At 39.6% G+C, this 11277-nt stretch overlaps 1 protein-coding gene across 3 annotated transcripts; it reads left to right on the top strand.

Annotated features, from left to right (window-relative positions):
• The first annotated feature begins 3839 nt into the window (after window positions 1–3839).
• On the top strand, window positions 3840–10393 carry LOC121750741 (dual specificity protein phosphatase PHS1-like). Of its 3 annotated transcripts, none has more exons than XM_042145341.1 (12): window positions 3840–4148; window positions 4497–4574; window positions 4715–4857; window positions 5512–5713; window positions 6457–6633; window positions 6716–6876; window positions 7240–8317; window positions 8642–8788; window positions 8875–9102; window positions 9399–9556; window positions 9709–10074; window positions 10219–10393. In XM_042145341.1, exons 1-11 carry the CDS (start codon window positions 4059–4061, stop codon window positions 10067–10069), a joined length of 2823 nt encoding a protein of 940 aa, XP_042001275.1. In that variant the 5' UTR covers window positions 3840–4058; the 3' UTR covers window positions 10070–10074; window positions 10219–10393. The 3 variants fall into 3 exon arrangements, with proteins under 3 accessions (XP_042001275.1, XP_042001274.1, XP_042001276.1); XM_042145340.1 differs by having other exon boundaries at window positions 3841–4148; window positions 10238–10393; XM_042145342.1 differs by lacking the exon at window positions 3840–4148 and adding an exon at window positions 5150–5218 and having other exon boundaries at window positions 4197–4574; window positions 9709–10393.
• Window positions 10394–11277: the final 884 nt, after the last annotated feature.

Raw genomic sequence — 11277 nt, 5'->3', positions numbered from 1 at the left:
CAAACAAATATAGAAGCTTTATCTTTATTCCATCAAACTTATTATTTTTTTTTTGATAAAGACCTCGACTTTTGCAAATTTGGAGGTCGTCTTTTTCTTTTTCTTTCTTTTCTATGAACTTCATTCTTTTCACATTACATCACATCAAGTCTAAAAATGTCTACACTTTACAATTCACCACCCAACACTCAAAACTCAAGTCACCAAAGCTCAAACTTGTTTTTAGCACCCAAATAGTAGCAAGGTCCATTGATGAGGCAAAAATGAGGCTTATTTAAGTGGCTAAGTGATTGGCTAAGTGTTAACACAAATAATAGGGAATTAAGCTCAAAGTGGCTTCTAGGGGATCATGTATAGGACTAGACATGTGATCATTTGGCCATGAAGTTCAACCTAGTGCCTTATCCTCCCATATCATTAACACAAATAAATGCAAGCACACAACTCGATAAAGCCAATCGATCCAAAATAATTTCCACAAGACATATGACTTTCATACTCTCCTCAACTCAAGAAATCGGATGTAGTCACAACATGCTCTTTCAAATAAATTCATGCACAGAGTCTATCCATCCTAAGCTTCAAAGATCAAGTAAGATCAAGCAAGATTTCCAACCAGAAAGCCGAAGATCTAACATGCACCCGTCAATTACATGATTCACAACACTTTAGCATATAATACACCCAATAAACATGCATCAAGCATAAAAAATCATTCAACTTCAAACAACCCCCCAAACTTGAATGCTTCATTGTCCTCAATGCAAGCAAGGAAGAACATAAAAAGGAAAGGGAAAGAATACTCCCCCAAACTTGGCATGATATCCATAGTGCATTCGGGTGGGTGGGTGGGTGTAAGTTCCTTTGTGGGTGTGGTTCCTCCTAAGCTCCAATGTGAATCCTATCTCCATGTTGCTCCTACAAAAAGAAAAATTAAAACACCAAAAAGAAAACAAAATACTCAATTCATAAAAATACATCGAAGGAAAGAATCGAGCAAACAAAACCCTCGATTTATTAAGAGAAAATAAAAAAAAACTAAAAACTCATTGGGTTGCCTCCCAACTAGCGCCTTTGTTTAAAGATGTCACTCCAAGTTGCTCACGAGGCTTGTATTATTCTACACCTTTAACAATGAAACATACGAAGGGATTAAAACATCAACCTAATCGCGTGCACTGAACATGTTTGCGACGTATAATTCACAGTCAGCTGAACACATGTTCCATGAATTAATTTTCAATGATATTAAATTCCTGCGGAAGCGCGGGAATAAAAGATCATCTACTATAGTCACCTACTTAATCCACTATCAAATTATCCTCTGAACAATTCTAATTCGATAGCAATCCAACAATCAATCAATCCTAAACTATGTTAAAGAGACAATAGCAGAGGAATTAACATCACTACGTTATTAGCCAAAAACATAGTGAATAAATATTGAGCACATTGTTGGACACAAACATATGATATCAATGGTGTGAAAACATCCATACAAGCCTAGATTACAACTTGGAGCAACAAAGGAAGCTTAGCCTAAACACATGGTAAATTTGCAATTAAAACCGTAGGATTCAAGCTCTTGATGAGTGGAGTTGGGATTTGGAGTCGGATCGTCGGAGAGTAGGCCGAACCTTCCTCCTCTCTTCTTCCTCTCTTTCTCTCATTTCTCTTTCCCGCCGTCAACTCTCTCTCTCTCCAATCCCTTTTCTCTTATTCCCCTCTCCCCTGACACCTTTTTTCAATCCTTTCCAACCACTAATTCTTTTCTCTCTCCCCCAAAAACCGTCCCATCCACTATCTCTCCTTTCTTTTTCTGCCACATGAAACTGCAATATTGCGGTTAGAATTAATTCACCCTGCCGGGTGGAATTATTAGGCATAAAATTCACCCGGCCGGGTGACCAATTTTGAGGACTTCCTGGAATTTTCATATTCTGGAAATCATACCCGGCCGGGTGGAATTATTAGGCAAACAATACACTCGGCCGGGTGCCTCATTTTGAGAGCTTTCTGACAGCTTTTTCACCCGCCCCTCCGGTAAGAGCTGCCGCCTCCGCCGGTGCAACCAGCTCTCCCCTCAAGTCAAGCATCGCGCCTTCACCCCGACTAGGAAGACACCATCATTCACGCCCACTCGCGCTTCGTCAACAAATGGGCCACCATTGTCCCCTCCTCTCCGGCCGCACCCGCAACGCAATAAAAAACCACTGCAATTCTACCATCAAGCGCACGTGCTCCTCTTTCACCGAAGACGACAACTCCTCCCTTGAAGAGATCTGTCACCTGCCGACTCCACCTCTGCCACTTATTTCGCCCTTCCCAGTCCCTCCACATCCGGTTCTACCCACACCAGCTCTCTGCTCACCGATCCGCCCACGAGGCTTAGTCTCTCGCTCCCCGAGATCGACTCTGTTACTCACAACACTGACTCACAACCCATTCCCCAAAAATTCAACCTAATTCTGTACAATTGCTGCCACCGCAGCCAATTCAACCGATGCAACGACAAGCGGGGGTCAATTCTGTACCCTTCAGCGCGGAATCGATATGAGTGATGCATGAGATAATTCGAGCAGAGGTAAGGAATTACATAGTTGGATTGGAGAAGTAGCGACGGCGAATTGAACACCAGGAGAAGCAACATCATAAATTGATACGAACATGGTGAGCAGATCGAACTCGACACCCTTCCGCTTCAGCTTCTCGACGCACTTGGCCAACAACGCCGAGTCCTCTTTCTCCCGGGCCAGCATCTTCTCGAGATGGGATTCGGCGTGGTCTTGTGCCGGATGGCCTAGATGAAGCCCAGAAGAAGAGCAGGGAGCAGAGGGAACCAAATCAGGAGTGGCGGCAAAGGTGGGGGCGGGCAACGGCGTCGGATGAGAGTGGTGGAGTGGAAGGGGAAAAAGAGGGTGTCGAGAGAGGATAGAAGAGAGTGTTTGGAGAGAGAGTCCAAATTTGTTTTTAAAATAAGAAAAATATTAATTATTCTAATTTAAATCTCTGCATTAGTCAAAATTGTTTAAATTGCCGTTGACCGTCATCTTTAAACGGCACCGTCCAAAAAAGGACTAAATGTGGTCCGATTTCAAATGTGAGGGACCGAATAATTCAAAAGACAATGTTTTGGACCAAAATAAAAAAAAACATCAAATGTTAGGGACCATTTTGGAACTTTAGTCTAAAAAAATTCTTTTTCCAGTGACAATATAATTTAGAAAAAAAATTTATTTAAACAAACTAATACCCCCTTCGTGCTATAGAAGTATGTGTTCTTTCCTTTTTAGTCCGTGTCACAAGTATATGCACTTTTTTATTTTGGAACTCTTTTCTCTCTAATGAGTGACACTCATTCTCCACACGAACAATACTTTAATTACTTATTCTTTCTATTTCTTATACTTTATCATGTATCAAAATTCATATACAATCAAAATTGCATATGCCATCAACTATCACTTGATTCACTTCTCCATAGATAAGCACTCATTAAACACTGAAATATAATGTTAGAGGAAAAAGAGAATTGAGATTACTGAAATATTAGGAGAAGTAAGAAATTAAAGTAAGAAATTACAAGATGTGATGTGTAGTGGAATTTGACTTTTGTGAAAAACGTTGTGAAATCTCAATTTGGAGGAAAAAAAACGCTAGAAAGAGATAATTGAGTAGATGATATTGTATGAGATAAAAAACTGTGCATAGGAGATAATTACATGTTGTAAAAGGAATTTAAAAATTATTTAAAACTGAAAATCAAAAGAAAAAAAGAAAAAAAATATTAAAAAAAGGGTCGCTCGAGTTGGCGCTAGTTTTGTGCGCTCTGCAATGCAATCCTCCTTTTTAGATATTTTTTGGTATTTGAGTTTTTCTATTTTGATCATAATAAATCCAGAAATAAGTAGTGTGAATTGTGAGTATAAGTAACCGCCCACCGTCGCCGGGATCTAGCACTCCACTATCAACTATAACACTGCCATCAGTGTCCGAGTCTTCACCGTCAACGCCGACTAGCCAAAAATAGCCGCTAGATCCACTAATTTTGAAAACCCATGGCTTCTCACTCCTATTCCTCACCACCAAAGGAGAGAGATGGAATGGCCGCTGATGATCAAAAGGAAGAAACTCGATTCACTTTTCATGTATTCCCTCTCTCTCTCTCTCTCTCTTCACCTTTTTCTCCACGTCACTTTTCACCATTCAAATCATTACACACACTACCCGAAAAGCCTGCTACATTGATTTATCAATATGCATTCTGCATAAACAATCAAATTGTTACATACACAGATTATAATATTTTACATATATGCTTTTATCTGTTAGTCACTGCTTGGATCTGGAAATCATTTGCTCCATTTCGTTTAGACACCTTTGTACCTCAAATTCAATAAATTTTAGGGCAATTTGTATGGAAAGGGATTTTGTTTCAGCGGATTATTTGGTATATGTGGACCTCGATTCACATTGATATATATATGTATATGCAGAAAGAGGAGGAAGACAGAGAGATTGATCTGGCAGGCACCGAGCCTGAAAGCCCCTTGCCCCTTACTGTCACTTCAAGGGTAAATCTCTCTCCCTCTCTCTGGCTCACTTGCTCTCTGTTTAGTTGCCTTTTTATTGTTCTCTGTTGCTTTAATACCATTTCATTCCGTGAAAATTGATACGATGGTTTTGGCTTGAAATGAGATGTTTCGATGTGCAGGTACTGTATATGTTGGGGGATATTACAGCAGGTCCTGCTTATAGGTTTGCACAATGGCTTGAGCTTGTTCGCAAGCGCAGCAGCAAGTATCGGGCCTCAGGGTTTCCTCACCGGCCTCATCACACTGAGAGTATGCCCTTAAGGTTTGTCACGATTCTGCTGTGTTTGATTTTGTTTATGGATATATGAGTGCTGGAAAATTGTTTCTTCAAGTGCAATCACTCGCTAGCAAGTGTACTTGCAAATAGATTACTATGAACTATTATGATTGTTTGCTAGTTTAAATTAATTTGATTTTTGAATCCAACGTGCGCATGCAATCTTTCTAATGATAGGCTCTTTCTTCAAGCTGTCAGCCTTGTGCTTTTATGTAGCTGTTCTCATTTGTTCACGGTATATCCATCTGTTGGCTTCCTATTCTCTTGATATATCTAGGATTCACTGAATAAAGGATGGATCCTTGGTGACTGGAATTTTTGGCGGATGTGCACCAACTTATTTTAGGTATAAATAGTTGTTATTTTGGATAAGATATAAATCTTGAAACTGTTGTTGGTCAAATTCTCTCTCCTCTGTAACTCACTATATATATCTTCACCTAGGATGATATAAAAAAGTGGTTATCATGGTAATGAGTTGAGATAAGCAAGCTAGCATATGTAGAAGAGTGCTGTTGGATATCTGCATCTTCTGTAAACGATGGAGCAACATGTTTGACTTCACTTATTATTCCTTTTATGCATGGTTAATGATAATTGCTTTTTTTTAAACAATTATTGTGAATGGTTTTCTTTCAGTTTAGAAGAATATAACGTTGATTTAAAAACTTCCCCCCCTGAGCAAGCCACAGAAATCAGCTTGTGGGACAGACTTGGTAAATCTGATATGTTAGACATTGATTCAAGCTCCTTCTCATGGAACACACTTTCTTCGCTTCACCATACGGAGCATAGCAGCAGTACGGAGCAGTCTGAGGATGAAATGACTAGACCACTGGAGGTTTGTCTTTGTCAAGAAATAACATAAACTGATTGCTCTTTTTGATGGTTATTGTATCTGATGTTTCTATACATTCTTTTGGTGTAGTTGTATCTCAGGAATTCATTTTAAATCTTACTGTTGGCACAGTGTGCAGTTTATTCTCCATAGTTTTTTCTGTAAACAGATTTATGCCAGGAAATCCACACAGTTTGTATTGTTGTTGTATAACACTTAGCATTTCTTGTCCTTGATGATTTAGAATCCATAAGAAAACGAATACCTATAGGTATCCCATTTTAATAGTACTTTCTTTTTTTCTCTATATGCCAATTAAAATATAGGAACAAACACTGTCGAAACTTATGATTTACTGCTAGAAGATCTATTCCCTTATGTAAATTATACTCCCTCCGTATTAAAAAAACAGAAACATTTGAAATGGCACGAGTTTTAATGCACAATTGGTAAAGTAAGTGAGAAAAATTGGTAAAAGTAAGAGAGAGGAAAACAAAAATGAGTAAAGTAAGAGAGAGGAAGAGAAAAAGTAGTGAAAGTAGAATTAGTGGATTGTGGGGTCTATGTCCTAAAATAGAAAGATTCTAAAGTTTCTATTTTTAAGGAATGGCCCAAAATGGAAATAGTTGTTATTTTTAAAAAACGGAGGGAGTAGCTTTGTATATTCCAATGTGTTGTCTTTTCGTATAACTATTTTATGTTTTAATTGCCTTTCTACTGATTATTCTGTTATTTCGCCGGGGCAGGTCACCGTCAATTCTGGCGGTGTTGTTTTTTTCGCTCTATTTAACCAACCAGAACATGATGAGTCTTCTCTAAAGGAAGCTGCGGCAGTCATAAAATTTTCATCATCACGGATGGCTACCCAATCGGAGAGACTTGGCTATGAATTTGCTAAGTGGCTAGGTGTCAAAACTCCACAAGTAGTACCTCCTTGCTTCCATTACTCCTTAATCTTACACGTGAAACAAAAATTTATACTTGTCAGACATTGTACAAATGCAGGCTAGGGTCGTTCATAATGCCAGCCCCGAATGGCAGCAAATAAAGGAAGCTGCAGAAAAAGCAAAAGATTCTGCAATTGCAGAAGGGGATGAAATTGGTGAAATGACTTGTTCAGAACTTCTGGAAGCTCTTGAGCTTAGTCGCTGCCTTCTGGTGATGAAGTATGTATAGAAATGTCAATTGCAATGGTGCATCTAGTTATTTATAAGCTCTGCTTCTTAATAAAACTGGCATATTGGTGATCCTATTTCAGAGCACGGGGTTTCTGCATTTAATGCAACTGTTATTGGGTGATACAAATGTTATTTATATAAATGTCTATTGCAGTAAAAGATTTTCCATTGAGAATGATGACTTAGAAATCAAAATCTTATTTAAAAAGTATTTTCTGTAAGGTACTACCTGTGAGTATAAATCTCTAGCAGTTTTCTGGTAATACACCACTTTATAGTAGCTGATGCATAAATTAGAGAGCATGCATCTTTGACGATACTTAGCATATACAATTTGCGATGACGTTGCAGTTATGTCCATGGATCTCCTTTATTGGAAACCTCAAGTGCTTTTGAGTCACGAGAAGTTGCAGAAAAGACTGCAGCAGCGCTTGGCAGGATTTTGATGTTAGACCTTGTTATTAGAAATGAAGATCGCCTTCCTTGTCGCCATCTCAGGTGGCGTGGAAACACAGCAAATTTGCTGTGGGCTGAAAAAAGTGCTGGCGCAAATATGGATGCGCTAGAGTTGGCTTTCGATTCAGCAATCAATAGATATAGACCAAAAGTTATTCGGGCACTTCAAAAGGAAAGAAGAGCAACTTCTATAGACAGTAGTAGACTAAGCCCTCCGCAGCCTGCATTGGTATCGCAGAGTTCTGATGTTTCTGATATTCTAGAATCTCCAAAATCTAGCAATATGAGTGTAAAGAGTCTTTCTTTGAATGAGTCAGGATGTAATGATCTTCATATTCTGGCAATAGACTCTGGGGTACCTCGAAGACCACCAGCTGGAAAACGTACAAATGACCAAGCAAATTACCCTAAGCTAGTTGAGCTCCTCATAAATAGTTCGGAGTATGCATCACAGCTGTTGAATGAAATAACCAGTGGAAAACTGGGGACATCGCCAGAAAATGCTGATGTAACGACTGATATACGGGAATATGAAATGGCCTCAGTTGTACAATCATTCAAAAGTGGATTTCGAGCAGCACTCAGGGACTTGCAGGGATTTCATATTTTCCTTCTTACTCTTTACCAGAAACTAGATGGTCTTTTGAGAACTTTTCTCAATATTGTAAATAAATCTACTTGCGGTGATCTTGACAAAGAGGATCTGGTGGTTCCTGAATCACCGTCACAGGCCCACTTTCTACCTTCACCTAGCAGGGATCGGGGCTCCACTGATAACACTTCAGATCTAAATGATTCAGAATCACTGAGAGTAGGGCCGAGACAGCCATCTAGCGGATTTAGAGAAAGTTTAGATAGCTGTTCTCCAATATCACGCGACAATTGGCATGGAAAGTCTGGCAGGGGGAGTGGAGAGCCCTTACGTAGCTTGCGATTGACGTCAAAGCTTCGTGACTTCCACAAATTTGCAAAGGTGTGCAACATGTGTAGTAAATACAAAAATATTATCTAAATGAGCTATTGTTATTTAGTCTTTTGTGGCTGAAGACATTTAATTATCATCTATGCTCTGAAATGTTTGTAGTTTGTCATTCATCTATAAGCTGATTATTTTCTTTTCATAACATATTCTCTGGTATCAACTAGAAGCGGCAATATGTTGGAAGATTCATTGCCATATTGCAGTTGTAGTTTCTGTATCAAAATTCTTGATAGAACTTTTTAGGAGCTGCATACTTCGTATTGGGTATACTTTTTGCATCTGTTTCATTATTGGTTCTTCGATATTCTCTTTCAGATGGATGCAGAACTAAACAAAGAATTAGAACAGTGCACTGACATGCTTAAGAATGATGCAATTAAACTGTGCCAGGAGAATAATTTCACTACTGGGTTCTTTGAAGGCAGTGATAGCAATTATATGGTTGATGCTTATGAGCTAAAGGTGTGATTTGAAGAGCTAGTGCAAGTTTGATATTGATAACTCTCTTCGTCTTTCCTTGGAAGTAATCTAGGGTTTTTAATTATCAGGTCAGGCTCGAGCACATTCTTGAGAGAATAGGATTAATATCTGAAGCAGCAAACACAGAAAAGCCGTCACCAATATCAGGCAGTCTGTTTATCGGCGGGGCACTCGCTGCTAGATCTGTGTACACTCTGCAGCTTTTGGGGATTACACATATTTTATGTCTGTGCTCGAATGAAATTGGACAGGCAGATTCTCAGTTTCCTGATTTATTTGAATACAAAAACTTTTCAGTAAGTAGTGCCTACACATTTTTTCTTGCTTTTTTCACACATATAACTCTTATGATCCAGGATTTTTGCTCTTCTACTAAGAAAATGATCAAATGCTGGGCCATAATACCCTCTTGAACAAGAACATCTTCATGTAATATGTAGCTTGTGTTCAGAAACTAAAGGAGTATAATCAAGTTAAATCTCAGTTTATTGATTACATTACTTTATCCTTTTTAATGAAAAAAACCTTAATCGTATCTTTGTCGCGTTGTCTCAGTTAGACTTTCTTGACCCTGACTCATCTCTGTCACCAGATATGTGATCACGAAAATGCTAACATCAGTGATATTTTCCAAGAAGCTCACGATTTCATCAATCATGTTGAGAAAATGGGTGGTAAAGTGTTGGTTCATTGCTTTGAAGGGAAGAGTAGGAGCGCAACACTGATTCTCGCCTATCTGATGCTCAGAAAGTAAGTTCACAGTAGCATCCGTAATTCAGAAAACAAAGAAGATAGTTAATTCAGCAATGAACTACGCCATCTTTGGCATTCCATTGCTTGGAAATGTAATATTTATCTTGTCCTTCCCTAAGAAATTCAACTTGAAGTTTCGTCTATTGCAGAAACTTTACTCTATTACAAGCGTGGAATGCGCTGAAACGAGCTCATCGCAGAGCCCAGCCTAATGATGGGTTTGCGAGGATTCTGTTGGACTTGGACCAAAAGTTGCACGGAAAAGTCTCAATGGAATGGCAACATCGCAGACCGATGATGAAGGTGTGTCCGATCTGTGGGAAGAATGCTGGACTGAGTAGCAGCTCTTTAAAACTTCATTTACAGAAGGTGCACAAGAAACTATCATCTGGCAGTGTCGACAGTGCCATGACTATGGAGATACAGAAGGCACTCGATGCACTCAAGATAAGTCGAAGTGGAAGTGTCAGCCCTACCCAAAGACAATCTCCCTCAATGACCGAAGAATAAACAAGGTTTACATATTGTCTCTTTTATTCATCTCATCACTTATTCAAGAAAGAACTTTGGAGTGCTGTGCTTTCTTTCATTTCATATCGAGTGTGCGATACAAAGTTACTATTTAGGCTACTAATACATGCTTGCTAATGCTTCCCAAGACTAATCGAGTGAACACAGGTCGTGAAGCCATGACTTCTGACCAAGTCCGGTCTTGGCAAGTCTGCTTCTGAATGATAGGTTCTGAGTTGAGCAGCTCATGTATCATTTGTTCTACTTCGAATGTTCCGCTTCTGAGTTCTGAGTAAAGATCATATGCAGACTTGTTCTCGAGGACTCTGATCCTTCATTCGTAGTTGGGTTGGGTTGGGTTGGGTTGGCAAATGTTGATATCAGTCCCTGCCACAAATTATGCACAATATTGTGCTCAAGACCAGGTGGCTTTGTTTCTGAAAAGTACTTCAGTTTGAATTTATGAAAACTAACTTATTACACTTACTCGTGGACGGAGGAACTACTATTTTACAATTTTGGTCCAAGTGTTAAGAGCATCCGCAGCGGTGGCGGTTGGCGCCACCGCCGTCCGTGCCAGCGGCAAGGCGAAGGACCGCCACCGCTGCAACCGCGCCGCTGGCACGGCGCTGCTCGATGTATCGAGCACGTCCGTGCCAGCGGACGCACACGTGGCGGTCTCCCATTCGCCAACGGCATAGCCGTTGGTTTCAAACATTTTTTTAATTTTTTTTTTAAAAAATCGGATTTTTATTAAAAAAAAATCGATAAAAAATAAAAAAAATAAAAATTTCACTTCCCCAAAAAATTATATCTGTTTATAACCGTTTTTCCCCACTTTTTAATTTTTTTTTATTTTTTTTACCCCAAAAATACACACTTTCATCTATAAATACCCCCAATTTCACTCCAAAAAATTCACACTTTCACTACACAATTCTCATCATCAATCTCTCATATCCATTTTCATCTTCCTCTCACACCCTACAACACCACTATGTCCGGTAACGACGACAACCCAAGCGGCTCTCACGGTTGGAACCCCGAATGGTTCGGTTCGCAACCGTTTCATAGTCCGGAAACGGAATATTCGGCCCCTCCTCTCACCCAAGATTCGGGCGTTCCGAGTGGCTACCGGCCATACCCAATCGACGATCAAGGTGCCTCCGATGGGCGCTACGGGTGGACACCGGAGCCTAGGCCTCGCG

The sequence above is a fragment of the Salvia splendens genome, chromosome 10 (genome assembly GCF_004379255.2).
Source record: "Salvia splendens isolate huo1 chromosome 10, SspV2, whole genome shotgun sequence".
Lineage (NCBI taxonomy): Eukaryota > Viridiplantae > Streptophyta > Magnoliopsida > Lamiales > Lamiaceae > Salvia > Salvia splendens.
The sequence above is the reverse complement of the archived record's forward strand: the minus strand, read 5'-3'. Positions and strand labels throughout refer to the sequence as shown.

Excerpts from the sequence above, each read along its gene's own strand:
- LOC121750741 (XM_042145341.1), top strand. The coding sequence starts at position 4,059 with ATGGCTTCTCACTCCTATTCCTCACCACCAAAGGAGAGAGATGGAATG. Across the intron at positions 6,877-7,239 it reads CGCTGCCTTCTGGTGATGAA|TTATGTCCATGGATCTCCTT; the intron begins GTATGTATAGAA and ends ATGACGTTGCAG. Across the intron at positions 8,789-8,874 it reads TTGATGCTTATGAGCTAAAG|GTCAGGCTCGAGCACATTCT; the intron begins GTGTGATTTGAA and ends TTTAATTATCAG.